Source organism: Scedosporium apiospermum, assembly GCF_000732125.1.
Source record: "Scedosporium apiospermum strain IHEM 14462 chromosome Unknown SEQ_SAPIO_0093, whole genome shotgun sequence".
NCBI lineage: Eukaryota > Fungi > Ascomycota > Sordariomycetes > Microascales > Microascaceae > Scedosporium > Scedosporium apiospermum.
Genome location: NW_015971794.1, coordinates 201,724 through 220,232, shown reverse-complemented (window position 1 = coordinate 220,232; position 18,509 = coordinate 201,724). Strand labels below are relative to the sequence as shown.

At 52.3% G+C, this 18,509-nt stretch overlaps 2 protein-coding genes and 2 pseudogenes across 2 annotated transcripts; 1 reads left to right on the top strand and 3 right to left on the bottom strand.

The window, feature by feature from the left end:
• Positions 1–222: 222 nt before the first annotated feature.
• On the top strand, positions 223–1,826 carry SAPIO_CDS4611 (Delta(24(24(1)))-sterol reductase; the record flags this gene model as incomplete). Its single annotated transcript, XM_016787121.1, has 4 exons — positions 223–1,070; positions 1,128–1,535; positions 1,612–1,753; positions 1,815–1,826. The coding sequence occupies 4 exons, from the start codon at positions 223–225 to the stop codon at positions 1,824–1,826; spliced, it is 1,410 nt and encodes a 469-aa protein (XP_016643230.1).
• Positions 1,827–2,359: 533 nt separating this feature from the next.
• Positions 2,360–4,446, bottom strand: SAPIO_CDS4610 (Glucoamylase; the record flags this gene model as incomplete). The annotated part of the gene is made up of 5 exons (XM_016787120.1): positions 2,360–3,435; positions 3,499–3,701; positions 3,756–3,903; positions 3,955–4,179; positions 4,230–4,446. The coding sequence occupies 5 exons, from the start codon at positions 4,444–4,446 to the stop codon at positions 2,360–2,362; spliced, it is 1,869 nt and encodes a 622-aa protein (XP_016643229.1).
• Positions 4,447–8,141: 3,695 nt separating this feature from the next.
• On the bottom strand, positions 8,142–13,646 carry SAPIO_CDS4609 (annotated as a pseudogene; the record flags this gene model as incomplete).
• A 1,553-nt stretch (positions 13,647–15,199) lies between these two features.
• Positions 15,200–15,865, bottom strand: SAPIO_CDS4608 (annotated as a pseudogene; the record flags this gene model as incomplete).
• Between the last annotated feature and the right edge of the window lie 2,644 nt (positions 15,866–18,509).

The window sequence follows — 18,509 nt, the reverse complement described above, 5'->3', positions numbered from 1 at the left end:
GCAAGCAAAGCAGGGATATACGACGTTTTAATCAAAAGGAGAGATGGGCCCAATTCCTATCGTGAGGAGACGTTGGACCGAGTATCTACTCGTACCAGTCGATCCGGGACATTTCCGTATATTTAAAAGAGTTTCCTGTCGAGGCCTACAACCCATTGCTTCCGGTTCCCCATCTTCCCCTTTCACCACCTCAAACCTATTCATCCATTGCCTGAGGTAGAAATGGGCTCGACCAAGCGCACCCGTACCGTGGAGGCGAAGAAGGGGGACGGAACCCAAACTCGACTCGACTCTCTGGTGAATGAAGGCGTCCCTGATGATCACATCGAATTCGGTGGTTCATTCGGCAATGCCGCACTCATAATCGGGTTTCCTTTACTGATGTGGTACATGTGGATCGGAGCAGAATACTACGACGGCCAGCTTCCACTCCCATCGCCCGACCAATCTTGGTCCGACTTCGCCCGCCATCTGTTTAACCTCGCGTACGAGGGCGCATTCCCGACAGCGAGAGCATGGAAGATCTACTGGGTCTTTTTCGGAACCCAGATGCTTTTCTACTACACTCTGCCAGGTGTCACAGGCTACGGCAAGCCTCTTCGTCACGAGAACGGGAAGCAGCTAAAATACTTCTGCAACGCCTATGCCAGCTTCTACACCACGATTGTCCTGGCGGCTCTCCTTCATGTCACTGGCGTCTTCCGCCTCTATACTTTGATCGATGAGTTTGGCCCAATCATGTCCGTAGCCATCCTCTCCGGCTTCCTCAACAGCATCATCGTGTACGTCTCTGCCCTCCTCTGGGGCAGGGGCCATCGGCTTACCGGCTACCCCATCTACGACTTCTTCATGGGAGCAGAGCTCAACCCCCGAATTGGGATTCTCGACCTGAAGATGTTTTACGAGGTTCGAATCCCTTGGTTCATCCTCTTCCTAATCTCCTGCGCCGCAGCCACCCGTCAGTATGAGACGTATGGGTATGTATCCGGCGAGGTTCTGTTTCTCGTCATGGCGCACTACCTCTATGCCAATGCCTGCGCCAAGGGAGAGCAGCTAATTATTACGAGCTGGTATGTAAACACTCTTATCCAAATCACCTAGTACTTCCATATGCTGACATGGCCAAGGGACATGTACTTCGAAAAGCTCGGCTTCATGCTGACATTCTGGAACATGGCTGGCGTCCCCTTCTCTTACTGCCATTGCGCCCTATACCTGGCAAGCCACGATCCCTCGACCTACCGTTGGAACAGAACCGCTTTGGTGGCTTTTACCGTTCTCTATCTCTTCGTCTACTGGGTGTGGGACACCACGAACAGCCAGAAGAATGGATTTAGGCAGATGGAACGCGGCCAACTCGTGCAACGCAAAACCTTCCCACAGTTGCCGTGGCAGGTGGTCAAGAACCCGCGAGTCATTGAAACAGACGCGGGTGATCGTATCCTTGCCGACGGCTGGTTTGGACTGGTTCGTAAGCCGCATTACCCCTGCGACGCGTTCTTTGCCACTGCCTGGGCCTTGATCACTGGATTCAAGTATGTATCGGCCGCTTCCGGCTCCTCCACTTTCCTTTTCCATAAACCAAAATAGGTCGTTAACTTTTCCCATTAGCTCGCCATTCCCCTGGTTTTACCCGGTCTTTTTCTGCATTATGATTGCTCACCGCACGAGAAGAGATGTCAAGAAATGCAGGAATAAATACGGCAAGGCTTGGGAACAGTACGAGAAGGAGGTTCCTTACCTCTTTATCCCGGTAAGTCTATATCTTCCCCAGGGCCATTCTGTCAATCACAGGCGGGCTAACTAGTCCGCAGTATGTTATTTAGATACCCTTAGGAGAGCGGAATATTCTTCAAGGCCTGCCGACTTCGATTAATGTATGACGAGGAAAATTACTGGGGAGCTGTAGCGTGTAGGCCAATCTGAGATGTTATTCGTGGTGCTGATGAGGAGCGGCACGGCCGAGTCCCACCTGTGCCCTTCAACTAGACGAGGGCCCGGGGAGAAGGTCCGATTCAGGACGTCGAACTTATCCATGAGAGCGCTACTTTGGATGTGGACAAGTAGCTGTGGCCGGGACCTTTTTCTGTATTCATATGCCTTGCCTGAAGCGGGAACGCTTGTTGATGACTTCGCGATGCTGATTGAGACCGAAGAGGGTTAATTTCATTGGCTACTCGAGGAGCGCGGCAAAGTAAAACATATTGCTAGGTAAATGAGGATTTTGTTATTACTTTTACTATCTTTAATTCTGCTTCCTTGGCTCGCCCAAGAAGAACACCAACTTCTTTTCCACCCGTAAATACTCCATTCATCCATTCACATTGCGTCGGCGACTAGACCGGGAAAGTGTTGTCGCTTATTGCCAGTTACCCCCAGCATTCCCAGTGCTCCCACACTCACTCGAAGCCGAATAGGAGCGGTTAGGATCCGACTCCCAAGTAACCGCACCATTGTCGCTAACCTTGATAAACTTGTACTGGAAGCTGGCACCAGCGGGGACACTAATAGATCCCCTCCAGAGAGGGTTGCTCTCCGTGTAAGCGTCAGCCAAAAGCGGCCTAGCGTTGGCCGTGTTCCAGGAGCCGAGCTCCTTGATGCTACCGACGACCTTGACGCTGTCACCCCACACGGTCGTTCTCAGGACGCTAAAGTTGACCTTGTGCAAGCAGGTGGTCGAAGTGGGCTCTGGGACACTAGCCGTGATGGTCTCGGTACCACCAGGGGTCTGGCTAGCCGGGAAGCTAACAGCAGTGGCGGAAACGTAGGCACCGTCGGCGGTAGACGCGGCGCAGGTGTTGGGGAGCTGAGGAGGGGAGGCGAGCCAGCCGAACTGGGGGCTGCGAGCGTTGGAGCGGGCCGCAGCGGCGGTGAGGAAGGCGGAGTAGGACCAGGTGAGATCACGGGCGGCCATAGGTGTTCCGTCGTTCTTGCTGAACTGCTCAGGCATGGAACCGTCGGTGTGCATGTACGTCTTGACGACGTTCAGGTAGCCGTCGGCATACGTGAAAACAGCATCGAGGACGGAGTCGTAGGTGGTGGTGCCGTTTTGATAGGTTCCCGCTGTGATGGAGGGGACGAGGTCCTTGAAGAAACCGAGAGAAGTGGATGTGACGGTGACGGAGCCCTGGGCCTTCCAGACGGCAATGGCGTCGTAGAGCTGCTCAGCGGCGGCGAGGGTCAGGAGGTACCAGGGATTGCCGTTGTAGTAAACATCCTCGATGTATCGGCCGACGGCGACAGCGGTGCCCTGCGGGATGCCGTTATTAATGGGCCAGGACCGGAAAGAGTCCGTGACGGCCTTGTGGTTCGAGAGGGCCTTGTCGCTGCATGGTTGGAAAGTGGTAGCGTCGCAGCCGAGACGGGGGTCGAACGAATGGATGGAACCGAGGATACTGTTGCCATCCTTGCCAGCGCGACCGGCGTTGTTGTGGACTGTTCAATCCATCTCGTTAGAATTTGGTGGGGAATTTAGCTGACAAGGGGAAGGCGACATACTGTTAGAAACCACGTAGCCAGAGTTGGACCAGTAGTTCTGAACAAGGCAGAGGACATGAGGAGCGATCTCATCGCAGGCCGTGCAAGTGGTCTGGAGCCGGGCGGCAAGAGCGCTGCCCTCGACGAGAGCTCGATACTGGGTGATGGAGGTGAAGAAAGAGGCACCGTTCACTTCCTCCCAGAGGTCGAATCCGGTGTTATTCCTAGATCCGTTAGTCTTGGTCAAAGCTGAATTTCCCATGACTGGGACCGCTTACCAGTAATGAGCAGTGTAGTAGAGGTCGTTGCGGATGACGGGCCAGACGATCTCTTGCGCGGTCTTGGGATAGCCATTGTCAATCAGCCACTTAGCATACTGAGACATGGCGATGGCCCGGAGAGGAGGGCCATCATGTTGCGGTCGGCCTGCCCGAAGTTAGATTACATTCCTGAACTGATCAGTGAAATCAAACTCACCCCAAGCACCAGTGAACTGGGTCAAGTCAACGTGGAATTTGGCTTCCCCAAGACCGCTTCCATCAACGAGGCCACCAGAAGGATTGTCTACACCCTGGAGCTTCGCCTGGGACACGATGTACTCTTGGATCTTTTTCTGCAGCGAGGCATCGTAATCCCCGGATGCGAATTGCTCAATCACCGTCTTGAAGACAAGGGCACTGTCGCGAGTCCAGGTATACCAGTCTATAATCATCAGCCACTATAATCGAATTAGGGCAACCAATGAAACTCACAGTCAGGATCACTCTTGGATGGGGAAGCGATGACAACGCCAGGCGAGACGCCCGCCGCTTCGCAGCCATCGGAGCCAATGTTGCAAAGCAGCTTGTGACGTGAAACCTGCGTCTCGCTCTCGACGAAAGAGTCGATAGCCGGGTTGCCGCTGACGGGGCACGCGACTACGCCGCGCAGGGCGGAGAGGACTAAGGCGATGGACGAGAGGGCGCGCATAGCTGCACAAACGATAGACTTTGAACTGGGAGATTCTTGAATTATCTCTAGCTGGAGAGCGAAGCCTTGATCCTGAGTTGCTTGAGAAAGATCATAACTCAAGCTTGGGAGACTCGAGATATTTATATATCCCGATTCACGATGATTGATATTTCGATCGTGGCTCTAGGTAGTTGCCATGACTTGGTGGTATCCACGAATTCCTCGCAACTGCTTTTTTCACGTGCAGGATCGCTTATAGCTTGCGTGGGTAACCCCGTCTATTCCGCTCGTTAACATCGAGCATTAAGACAAGTTCTGGGAACAAGCCGGGGAAGCACATCGAAGATGGCACAATCCCCGAATGTACGGGGTCTAGGGTAGCACGGATGAAAAGACAGCTAGCCCAGATGCAGAAAGACACCCAGGTAGGGTATCATCGGCCCTGTTCCGTCCCAGGTAGCCTACCATTCGGAGATACAATTGCAGTCCGAGCGTTGCTTTCATTGCTGAACTGCGTGCAGTGGTCGAGAGCTGACGATTCATGAAATAACTGGGAAAGGGGTGTCCAGTTACCATTGAAAGAGCTTTCTTTCCTCGTTAGCCTTTAGGCAAACTTGGGTTTTTGGTCGGGATGAATACAGAACGCAGGAGAACTCTGTCCCTCAACTATTCGCAGGTTCCATACATCGATCTCGGAGCTGATTATCAAGTGCGGAATCCAGTGAAAAATAGTAATAGGAATGCTAAGATAGTCCAGACCTAGTTGTAAGAGCCTGTAAGGGCATCGTTCTAGAAAAATGCCATCATCATTGGTTCGTCTCTCCATCGAGACAATGCAGGGTTATAGGCGTAGGCCTGAGCCATCACAGCGGAGCCGGGCATATCGCGGACAATGCATCCTTGGGTAACAGCGCGCCCCGCAGCGACGACTACTCGGTCCGACCACTCGCCGACATCCCCCCTTGGGGTTCCTGAGTCTGCCCTTTGCTTTCGGTCCGTATAACTCTATCCTTCTTCTCCCACGTGTTCAAGTTAGTCTCTGTATCCGAGGCCATATGCTCCCCAGATTTCCCCAACTTCTGAGCCGATGTCTTGAATTCATCTCAAGTGAATCGGCCCGCAAGATCTCCATATGCACCGCCAACCCCACTTCGAAATCTTGTTCGATTCCGCTCCTCTCCACCACCGCCTTGACATCACGTCGCAAAACCGATCCTCTTTCGGAAGTCCCCGAGGTGGCCGCCGAATCAGAGCCGCTTCTACCACTTACACCCCATAATCATCCGTCCTCCCCCTCATTGTTCAGGCCATGTGGCATACCCCGCAAGTTGCCAATCTCCAATTTATCTGCACCCCGCAGAAGCAAACCCCCCGTGCAGACAGACTTCTGGTGGATTCCGAGGCTGGTCTGACTTCCTGGCTCTCACAGCGCGAGGCTTGCGGGGGATTAGCTCCAAGTTGGCATTAGCGTTCCAAAAACCGCACGGCGATGTAAACGGAAAAGGGTATTGAGTATGTGGAGCTGGGCTCTATTCGACCGAGAACGGCTCTCCGCTTGAGGTGCCAATCTCGGCGAGATCAAGTGGATTTCTTCATTTTCCGTGGTAAAGGACGTGTTGCTCTTTATCCGCAGAGCGCCGATGCAAAATTTACCTCCGATAGTTTGTTGTGGGGGATTCATCCTGTCACCGTCTACTCCACGATCGCAAACACGCCCCCGGTGATAGTAGAAGATTTTTATCACACTAGCTACATGGATCAAAGTCTCTCGAACGTTTCACTGCGTAGGGCCTCCTGTGGGCGTTGGATCAATGCGACTGTCAGGTGGTGTCAGACACAACATAATATTGATAAACGCCGAAGACTCTTGTCAATAGACTGATTAGCCGAGCTTGTTCTCGGAATATCTTCCGCGTTCGACCATCGCTGGCATTGTCATTATTATTACCCTCGAGCTGGCAAGTTTTCATTATCGGACTAATTTGGGGACCTCCTGTCGATCCCGGTGAGAATCCGATGACCCAAGAGTCGTGGACCGAGCATCCGCGAGACAAGGCGAGACGAGTCTCTTCTCCCATAAAGATTAAGAGCTTGGATCGACATATGGCAGTTCTTCAACCACCTTTACATATTAGGGGCGTCTTTACACCGGCATGAATCTCATTGATCCGCCTCACCACATGCCAAGCCACTGGCTCCATGTCTGGACCTTCTCCGGGCCTTTGTAAACGCCGCGTTCGAAGCGAAACGTTTTCTGCGTGATTCGGAAGCCAGGAACCTTTTTAGCAAGAAATTTTTGGGTGGTTTCCACAAGAACCCTCAACTGCCCTGTCGTGTAGATGGTCAATTTCTGCATTTACATTCCGGGATGGGATGGAGAGGGAAGGAGCGCTTATACATTCTCTGCTCTCCACGAAAGTGACGGTCAGGACCTCCACGACGTTGGGGGCAGAGTGTCCGCCTAGGATCACAATCGTGCCCTTCACCGGAAACGCATTCCATGTGTTGTCGTTGTGAAATTTGACGCCCGTTAGATCGAAGTAAACTGTACCAGAAGAAAGCAGCCCTCAGCCGGAGTAACATTATTTGTGAAGAGATAAGACGGGATGAATTTACCGTACGCCCACTTCTTCAAAAACTCAACTAGCCACGCCAGATCAAGTTCCGCTTGCCTGGCATTTCTTCTTTTCATCTCCTCGAGTGTGCGGGCTTGAGCTTCCCTGGCATCTCGCTCCGCGATCCTGGCCTCTCGCTCCGCCAGATAATGCTGGAGTTTATGAACCCCCTGATGAACAAGGTAGTGCACGCCAGTTTCAACAAGACGGTCCATAATGCCACAGCCTAGCCCCAAGCTGAAATTCAGCCACCCTGCACAATTCATCCCATGGCCAATAAGAGAGTAGTGGGATGCTGTCAAAATCAATAGTCGGTATCGCTTCCAGATCTTCTTTATCTGATCCACCTGCTTCAGGTTAGTGTGATTTGAAGTCGACGCGAGGGGGAGAGACACGAATTTTTGTTTGGTTTAAGGTAGGGGAAGGATCAACCTCTGGTGTCGTTATCCTTCATGGTTGAGATGGTGCCAGTAGTGTACGAAGTAGAGCCAGACTGTATCACTAGACCAAGTTCCCCAACTTTAAATTTATACTTTGCTTCATACCTGCTGTATTGCGACGACAAATAAATGAAGTACTTGGTGGTTTTAGTTAGCCTCCCTAGACTCGATGGAGTTCCGCCTTAGGGTCAACCTCGTTCCGCCAACCTGTGGGAAGCGGCCCCCAAATTCTCTCATCTCAGAACGAGCATGTACTTGTACGCATGCATCCCGACGCATTTGCTCGTGGCGAGTCGCAGGCTCATAGCGAGACAACAGTTACAGTGCTCTCGGCGGCTTCCGAGCAGCCACAACCCAAGACTGGACAGATCAATTGCTCCAGGCACTCGCATGATAGGGGTTAATCCCTCTGAAATTGCAAGCTTTTACAGATCGGAGCAAGCCGGGCTATCTTATCCTTCAGCACGATATCTAATGACTTCCACGTGTTCTCAGCTCCAGCCGTACGTACACTTGCCTCACACGATCCTGCGTCCAATTTCAATATATTCTGTCAGTGCGCTGCCTGATGCTATTTATCTCGCCTTTTCAAGGAGCACAGCCCGACGTCGTGATATAGGAGCTCGTGCAATGTCGTGAATCCCACGATAATACCTGGTCACTCAAATTTCAGGACCGCCTTCCTTTCTCCTCTGAGAGTCTTGCTTGGCACGCTTCGTTCGTAGACTTTGGGGCCAATACAGCCGGGATCCTTTCGATAGAGTTTGAAGCTGTTGAGGGGGTCGAGGGCGATGAAGATGGACTGCCAGGACTGAGGCTGGCGTCTTCCAAGACTATTCAACGCTTGTCCGGCGAAGGCGACTTTACGCGGTCTTTTAATGTGAGCCCTTCTCCTGTGATAATTCCATACAAAAAGCTAATTTAATGATAGGCGCCAGGAGGTTCAGTGGATGCTCTCACATAGGGAACAGACCAAGTAAGAGCCAAGTCTACTAATATAGTCTCATCTGTCGTTCCTCTCCACTTGCCCACGTTCACTATTCCGCCCACCCTCGAATCACTAGTTTCTGTCTGACCATGGGCGTAGATTGCGGGCAAATCCTCTAGGTTTACCTCGACCAATCGGCTGGCTTGCGCATATCCCGAGAAAAAAAGTCTGCTCCGATGGTCTCCACGGCTTCCGTTGCCTCCGAATCTCTCTCGACCCGTTGCCCGAGGACGCACTGCACACCACATCTCAGGGTACTGTTATAATTGCCTCTATCTCGCTACGAACGTCTGCGTTTCTCGGCACACCGGATGCCTTTACGGGGAATTTCGACTGCTCCGATGAAGGATTCACCCAATGGTGGTATGACGGCGTGGACACGAATCATTTGGCCTAACAGCTCTAGATACCCTAAACATCACATCAAGAGATTCACTCGCCCTTGCCCGTCCCCCGAATTTGCCGAGAACACCGACTCACTAAAATGGTTCCACGTCGCAGCATGGGTAGTGATCGCATTTCTCGTCGCCTCCGGCCGCAGCCTCAAAGGTGAGCCAGTTCCAGACAACAGTCTCCAGCTTGCAGACGGGAATCTGGATAAACCCAGGGGCGCTAATAGCCGGCATGGGGTCGGCGTTCTCAGAACCCATCATCATGTCCACTATGCCCTTAGTTGAGGCCTTGTATGGGTTCTTCTTGTTGTTCTCAAGCCACCCGCCGACAGCAGAATACACCATGCCTTCACGACTAATCCCATCCTTCTCCATACGGTCCCAGCCCTTGAGCTGAGTGAGGCCCTTATTAGGTCGGAAGGTAGCCAAGAGCCAGTAGGTATCGCCCTTGAAACGTACGCGTGTGGCCTCGAGGTCCTTATCGCTAGGCATAGCGTCTTCGAGGCTGAACAGCGGCGAGTCCACACCATCGCTGTCGGGCTTCTTCGCGTCACCCTCGCCGTAGATAATGACAGGGTACTGCGCATCACCCAGCGACCAGGCTGCACGCGCCAGCTGTGCGCCGATAACGGACGACAGCCCGCTATATACGTCGAACTGGTCCGGTTTGTTGCCCATTGTGTCGTTGACCCACGTGCCGCCCTTGAGCATGGTGCGGAGCGCCTCAGCGCCGGTAGAACCCCGGGCCTTGTCGCCGCGGAATAGGAAGATGAGCGTCTCGCTGACCATCTTGCGCATGCCTTTGATGATGGTGTTGAGGGCGTCTTCAAGGCTGTCGGTGTTGCCCACGTTTTGTTCGACCTCGGATTTGATTTCGCCTGATACTGAGTCGTAGATATCAACGCCTGTTTGGACTGTATCCTTAATACCTGCGGCTTTCTCAGTGGCTCTAGTGAAGCCGTCCATTACAGATTGGGAGAGCACCTGTTTTTCATTAGCCTTATCTATGCAGCATTAGCGGCGGCACTTTTTCTTTTACCTTCTGCCAGACACCAGCGCCAGCAACAGCAAACAGAATATCAGCGAAACCCATTATCTTCTTAAGCAGATCCAACGGGTCCATTTCTATCTCGACATATTCAGAAGCTAGCTGGAAAAGTCTCTTAGTTTAGCAAATCCAAATCAGGAAGCAAAAGAGACCAGCGTACCGTTTTACAGAAGGTCTGCATATTCAGCTGCACGCTGTCGAGCGAATCATAGAAACCCTTGTAGAAGCGATGGATATTAATCATGGATCGAACAATCAAGTCAAGAGCTGTGTAATCTGTAGTACCACAGTCGCCGTCGTCGATATCTTGGCTGGGTAATGTCAGCAGTAGCAGGTTCAATGAGACAGGTCAACATACCAGGATGAACTGATCAGGTCGCAAGAGAGATCTGTCTTGCCCTTGCTTGTGCCCTTAGGCCCAGGGCCGCCCCAGTTAAGAGAAATAGCAACGGCGGCGCTGACCCAGGTTGCAGGCACGTCGGTATACTTAAATGTGAAGATCCACCAGTCAATCAGGTAGTCGACAGCGTCGTCGACAAGGTAATACTTCCATGCGTCGTAGTCGTCATCGCGATTGGTGTACTCCTTACAATCGTCATCTAGGAAAAAAGTCAGACTCTAAGAAACCTGAAATCCCCGGAAAACATACAGCACATCCAGCCCAGCCTGTAAGTGTTAACCTGGCCGCCAGGACCAAACTTGGTGGAAATAACGCTGGGAGGATCAGAGCAGTCTTCTGGACGCCAGCTCTCCGCGGCAGCCGAGTCCTCGTCGATGTTTGTGAAGATACCGCCGGGAAGTTCGGGGGTGCAAATCCCCTTCGGGCAGTATCCGAACATGCAGGCAAGGTTGCAGACCTCGATATAGTCGGCCGATCGGTCATTTTCGGGCCAGCCCAAGTTGCCCGCTGTCGGGAGCAAGTCGAAGATGCCGCGCAGCGTGCACGTGCAGGGTTTAACACTAGACGTTATAAGCACATTGAAAAACTCTCCCATTGTCACGGTAACTTACCACATGTCGTATTGGCAGAGGAATTCGCAAAGGCCGGCAAAGTGGCCGGGGCCGGTACCACTTATGCAGCCGGTGTCGCCGCCGCCGCCACCGTCGCCGCCACCACCAGGAGTTTCGTCCTCGATCTTCCAGTCGTTAATGTTGATGTACGCGTTGACGGCACCCCCGCCGAAAGCCACGAGGTAGTCTGCTTTTCCGTCGCCATTGAGGTCGGCGTATCGTACAGGTCCTTGAGGACTCACGCCCGTCGCGACGGTGCCCATGCTCCCCCACTTTCGTCCCGCTCCATCGGGGATCTTGCCCAGGTTGCGGTAGGCCTTTGCGGCGCCACCCGCATACTGGACGATGTAGTCGGCCTTACCGTCGCCTGTGAGATCGGCGAATTGGATCTTGCTGCCGGGCTCGCCAACGCCGGTGGCCACGGTTTGGCCTTCGCTCCAGATGCGCTCGCCGTTCTTGGGGGGGATGTTCTTATTGTTTATCCAAGCCTTAACAGCACCGCCATCGTACAGGATGAGGAAGTCGGCATATCCGTCGCCATTGAGATCAGCGAACCGGACTTTGCGACCAGGCTCTCCAACACCAGGCGAGATGGTGATGCCCTCTTGCCAGATGCGTTGGCCCTCCGCGGGATTGGGCAGGTTGCCGTTATTTAGATACGCCTTGACAGCACCTCCTCCGTAGATAATGAGATAATCAGCACGCTTGTCGCCGTTGACATCCGCAAATTCGATGTGTGAGTCCGAAAGATCCTCATCAGCGAATCCCGGTGAGATCTCTCCAATGGACTCCCACTTGCCCAGGCCCTTGTTCATCCAGGCCCGGGCGCGACCCTTGGCATCGACTGAGATGATGTCGTCCTTGCCATCACCTGTGAGATCGGCAAAGCGCATGCTCGAACCCTTGCTACCCACGATACCTAGATTCTTCCACATATGAATGCTGCCATCGTCGTTGATAGAGAGGAAGTCTGCGAGGCCATCACCATCCATGTCGGCAAACCGGATCATGGAACCAGTCACGCCCTCTACGCCGGGCGCAATTGTGCCGAGGTCGTCCCAAATGCGGCCACCCTCATCAAGGGAGTTGCGGTAGGCCTTGACAGCGCCACCGTCGTAAATGATCAAATAATCTAGGTTGTAGAGTCAGTTATGCACATATATGCTCGGTCATTTCAAAGAATTCTTTCACATACCTGCCTTGCCATCGCCGTCCAAGTCTCGCATCTTCACCCGGTCGTTAGGGACTCCCGCGGGGCCGGGCGCAATTTGCACATCATTCTCCCAGTTCTTCTTACTCGAGTCCTTGCCGTTATTGTGGGTATTGCGAGCCCACCGTACGGCACCGCCGCTGTAGATAACAACGTAGTCAGCATAGCCGTCGCCGTCAATGTCCTCAAAGTACACCTTGTCGCGCGGTGCCAGGCCAGTAGCCCATTTCGAGTCCAATGACTCGAACTTTTTCCCATCGTCCGCGTTCCTCCACACCTTGGCAGCGCCATCTGAGTACAACACAATCATATCGGCCTTGCCATCGCCGTCGACGTCCGCCATACGAACCATATCGCCCGTGACATCTTTCCAGGGTGGGTTGATCTTTCCAATTTGTTTCCAGCCAATGGGCGTCCCGTCGCCGATCCAGGCTCGGACAGTCCCATCGTCATCGGCAACGATGTAATCAGTGATACCATCGTTGTTGAGGTCGGCCAAGATGACTTTGTCGCGTCGGCCATTTTCCACGGGGCCGCGGAACAGCCCGACAGCTTCCCATGTGCGGAACCCCTCGAAGACAGTACCTTGCTTCTCCCAGATTTGGCCCTTGGGGCTACCGGCAGAGCCCTCGGATGATAGACCGATACCAGTTCCAGGCGCGTCGTCTTTACTCATTTTGGGAGGTTCCTTCAGCCAGCCTCGGTCATCGGCCTCGAGAATGGCCTTAAGCCAAGCATTGGCCATCTTCTCATAGCCTTTGTCGTTTGGGTGCTTGTCATCGCTGAGATCAGCGACGGTGATGTCGATGGGCACCGACAGGATGTGCTTTCCCTGTTGTTGCCGGAGCTTGATCAATTCCTCAACTTGCGGGTTGAAATGGTCGGTGTTGGCCTGCATAGCAGGGTTGTTGGCCCAGATGACGGGAGCAACAAGAATGGTGACGTCCTGGACCGCTTGGAAGATGCCGTCGATAATGCTGCGCATGAGGTCCAACGCAATATCAAGATCGCGGTTCTTGTCCATGTTATTTGTGCCTGCATGGATGAGGACCAGGTTGGGCTTGGCGTTGATGGACAGCTTCCAGTACTCGTTGATATCGGCGAGGTAGCGTCCGCTGTGACCCTCATGGTCGTTATCAGCCATGCTTCCATCGCGGAGGGAACCGACCATGTCGACTGAGATCTCATCGCTCATGCCTAGGTTGAGTAGTTTCTGCCGTAGCGGGCCTCTGTAGCCGATGATACCCGTAGAGCCACTGCCCTTGGTGATGGAGTCTCCCAGAGGCATGATGCGGAGGTTAGGGAGGGCGTTCGTGAGCGGCGCGAAGTTGGCCAAGAGGGCCAAAGCCGCCACGGCGCTCCGTCTGAAAGAGGCCATGAGCACACCAAAGGGGTTCGTACAAAAAAAGGAGTAGTAGAGTTGACAGGTTGTAAACGACTGAATTAGAGGCGATGCTCAAAAAGCTGAGTACAAACGCGACTAGAGAGCGAGGGCCCGGTAGACTTCCGTCCATAGGGGGCAAAAGCAGGACGGCGCCGAAATCTATATCAAGCCAGGCCATCTTCACGTGGCATCAAATCCATTCATGCCAGTCGGCCGCCTCTATTGCCAACCGGACCTATGCCATGCAGATTAGTGGAGAGCATGCCATCGGCGGATACGGCGGAGATGGCAAAGCACTTAGAATTAAATGACAGGAGTTTGGAGGTGTGACCACAAGTATCTTGATCTCGTCGAAGGAGTGCTGATTGTGGGCCCATGTCGCATTCGGGGGTGGGCTTGCTTTGGTCTATTAAGAATACAGAAGGAGAGGAATTATCATAAGATTGCTCTGCTAGTCTATCATCCTGAGAGAATCGTCACTGGTCCAGAGCTTGCCATTTTAGGATACCGGGAGGGTAGGGTTGTATTCGGACTGCTCATATGTGTCTCTTCTGCGCCTTGCAAGATCAGGTACCCGTCAACGGTAGGGCAGAATGCGGTCTCACTGGGCGGGAGAAGAAAAGCCAAGAACGCAAACCAAGAATATCGCTGAAGATTATATAACTCAGCAAAGTGGAAGTGGGCATTTCCGCTATTCATACGTGCGTAAGGCTGCGCTCGAAATTGCTTCGGAGTGGGGGCGTGGGTATATGTAGGATTCATTTCTCATCTGTCGCCCACGGCTCCTCGATTCGGATCGATTACCCGCCCATGCGTCCAGTTGACCGGGGGTCGCTTGCATCGCGGCCAAGAACTGTGCTGTGAATGAATGGTTGGTTCGTGCAGGAAGGATTGATTGTTTGTGGCGCAATGGAAATTCCACGCCTAGATTCGCCAAGGCACTGTGTCCGCACATTCCTTCGAATGTCATTTCCTTTGTTCCTTGCCTTCCGGATGACGAGCTACCCCTCACCATAATTAAAGCGAGGGGGTGTAAGTTGTGGCGTGGAGGCCCGCACGCAAAAAGTCCCTCACGGCCAAGCCGACACTGGGCCGAGAGAGGGAATACGAAGTAAACACAAGAGGGTCCCTAGCCCGAATGAAATGAGCGAGAGCTTTCGTAGGTGGAAAAAATATAGATAACAGAGAGAAAATATCAAAGGAAAAGAAAGAATTTATATTTTAGAAAAAAAGGGGGAAAATATAATACTATAACGTTAATACTGGTTATATTTACTTAATACTTAGTTAATGGGCTATTGTTAGGCTTGTAACACTCTGGACGACATCAATCTTGAAATTGCTCTAGAAACGTCAATTCTGAGCTGCTCCTGAAGACGTCAATTTAGACTTATGCTAATGTTCCTTTTGGATAGGGTCGGGGATTACTAGTGGGGAGCGGCTATAGAAGAACCTCGATTTTCAAGGAGTAACTGATGATGCACATTAGAGTGATTAAAGAGTCGGGAGGAGGTATTCACAGTCGGTTAGTTCAAGTGAGCTGAGGTATTAGTGTGCTGTCAAAGAATGGAGCCTCAGTCCCAGTCGTGGTCAAGGGTTGCTAGTATCACAGTATTGGAATTATTTTATGTTTTGGATTTCCAAGAAGTAGTTAATCTTGACGACACGGGTGGTGCAGGATGGTTACTGTCCCTGTTGCCCTCGCTGTCCTTGCCGTCCCTGCCGTCCCTGCCGTCCCCGCCCCGCCTGCTGATTGCCATCTGCATTACCACCGCCGGCCTGCTCGTTATCATTTCTACCATCTCCAGCCACTACGAACCCTTCTTCATCCTGGTTCTGCGTCATGTCGCCGTTCTTCCGGTTCGGAGAGGTCGACGGCCCAGATCCCGCCTCAGCGACGACCTCAAATTTAGTACAGTCGTCCTGAGCTCCGCGCTGGGCCACGGGCATGGCAACCGGCTGGTGGTTCTGAGCCGCGATCATAGTGCAGACGCGGTACACACCGGGAGGAAGCCCGCCTTCAACCACTGCTTGCAAGAGGCCCCGGCCGTTACCGGCGTCGTCGATGCCCTTGAAGAAAGCAAACTTGCTCGGGTCGGGCGGAGTAGTCGAGTCTAGCGAACCAATATCCTGGACCGTGACATGGCAGTGGCCAATGATATCTCCGTTGTTATCAAGATCCTGAGGTGCCGTGTAGTAATTGGTGGTGGGATTGACGAAATTGCCCGCCTTGAGATGAGCAGTCTGGACTGAAATGTTGAAAGTAGTGTCGGCGGGTATCTTGCTTCCCAATTTGGGGTTGGTGATCATCGCCGAGATCATATTAGCTACTGCGGGGATTCTGCCCATAGGGATGCCGTTGCATGAACCTGTGGTGATTTGCTTTCCATTGGTGAGCTCCTGATTTCGGCAAAAGTTGATGAAGTTATTCTCATCCCTAGAGTATGTAGGTTAATAAAAAGAAAACCGCGACTATTGAGGGGGATGGTGCTGAGAAAGGGGGCTTCCCTACGTGGCGGATTCGGCCTGGCCTGGCTTGATGCCATCGGTCCCGGGCTCTTGGCCTGTCAGGGCACTGGCACTTTGGATCAAGTTTGCATCCAAGCATGTCTGCTGGTCCTTCCTTTTAAAGATGTGGGAGACGAGGTTATTCCTTTGGTCAAGTGCAGCACCCTCGATTAGACCAGCTAACACAAGGAAAACAAATGTAAGAAAATAGTGAAGAAACATCCTGGGGATCTGCAAAATGTACAATACTTGCTAAGGGAATAGAAGAGAAGCGAATGAAAAGACCAGCTAATATTAAAAACCAGCGAGTGGAGAGAACCGAGGAACTGAAGAATAAAGGAGGGAGGAAGCAATCTACAAGGCAGCCAGCATCATATTTATTTCAATTTTTTTTTTTCTCTATGGCGAGTTCATGGATTTGCTCAGTCCTCAGAGCGTCCAAGGAATTACCTAAACAGGAAACTATGAATACTCATCGCATGAAACAGCAGGGTCCTGGATTCTGGAACATACAAGGGGCCGCTGGAACCAGAGAAAGAGGACCAGCATACTTCGTAGACCCTGCACACATTGGACGGGGTCTAATGTGACGCAAAGACCTGTCCTCGCTCCCGCCGACGCACTCCCAATAGCAGTATCTTTTGCGTTTGCAAAACGGAAAATTGTTAGTTCAGCGAAAAGGGAGATCATAATCATGAGGCATGTGGACGTTTGGAGGAAGAAAACACTAAGTTCTTCACGTCCGAGCCGAGCACCCGACCAGAGCATTCACCAAGTGAGCATACTATTATTATATATACTCGACTTGGGCTACTCACGCGCTGGCAATCAGGAGGACGGCTTGGCGACTGTCCCCTTTATCAAATTCAAAAGCACTAGATATGCTAGTGCCTGCGTCGGATGTATGCACGGGGAGGAAGGCCAGTTGAACAATCTTCGCGCCGGCCGGTCAAAGAGGTCATCACAATCCGCGTCGGAAACAGCATGGGGCATAGCGTCTTTCTCGGGCACTTGGCAGCCAGCGTGGGGAAGGACCGACCTTCATTCCTCGGCGCATTCAAGGAGAATAGTATTTTGTGTAGGAGCTGAAGCTTTGTTTGGTGAAATTTCGGCAGATTTTATTTTTGGTAGAAGACTGTTTAACATGTTCCGCCGCCACCGCATCCTCTCCTACCTCTATTACCTTAGCTCGAAATGTCCTCCGCCAAACTTGTCTACTTTCCTAGAGTCCAGTTCGGGTTAAAGGCACATCACCCGCTGCGACAACTTATGTGTAGCGTAACGGACATTCAAGGTCACCCTCCTCAGTCGAGTCGACAAAGTGGCGGGTTTTTGATGGTTCCTTCATGTGGTCACAGAACAGTAGGCTGGAAGGAACATCGATTTCATTTTCGAAAAGACGAACATCGTCGTTCGAGATAGGAGTGAGCGGAATTTTTCTATCTGGAAGTACTTGGTCGGATAGAAGCACTTTAGGAGGCGTTAAGATGTACTGGTCGCCGGGTCTGATACTTGGCGGGCACACCAACATAATTCATCCAGCCTAGCCCTTGGTAAGACGAGTCTAGCTGAAACAATTCGACACGAGTTTCCCTGTCACGCACGGCCGCACAGTGAATCGCAGGGGTTTTCCTCCAGGTGTGGAATCGATGTTTCCTAATTCGGCTTACGTAGTAGCTGCATGGGTCGGCGATCTTCAATCGTTCCAACACTTTGGGAGTTATGTCACGTTTGCCTTTGTACCTCAGTACGCTCAGCATTCAGGCATATCGCAAGGCCCGAGCGGCACTGAGGAAAGAACCAACGAGATTGGATGATAGATCACCGTTTCCTTGTCGGGTAACAGATGACACCTTCATCCCGCCATTCACTCGCTCGTATTTACCGATCCCGGTTTCTTCCTGTCTGTGGCTTCCTTCTCGCCTGCAAACCCAAGTCCAACCAAACCACTGATGGAAACTATCCTAAGACAATGGAGCACCGGCAAGCTTATCAATAGGACAAGATCCTTCCCGCGATATGAATATGCCACAAACTTATGGGGTCGGAGATCTCTCCGGAAAGTTATATCAAGATCGACGGCCCCAATGGTTCTGAGATGGATACTGCACCTGGTACAAACGAAGCTGGCCTGTATTCATGTCCTGAAGTAGATTGCGAGTAGCTTCACTAATGATCATGTAGAGCTCGAGCCCAATGCGAACGCATATTCTTTTTTCTGAAACTAGATCATGCATCGCTATCCATTCCTCAAACTCAACACGCCTCGCCCTGTGCAAATTTCAGGGTGGCCATGACGATGACCCAAGGAGATGGGTGACATGGCAGGCAAGTAACGACGGGGATCTCTCACATGAAAGTTCCATACCAACACTAATAGCGAGACTACAAGCAGTCGGCTGCAACAAAAGTCGGTTTCGTAATGCATGGCCCCCTTTGCTTCTTATGATGGCCTTCTAGGCGGTCTAACCTTAATTTCCTTGAT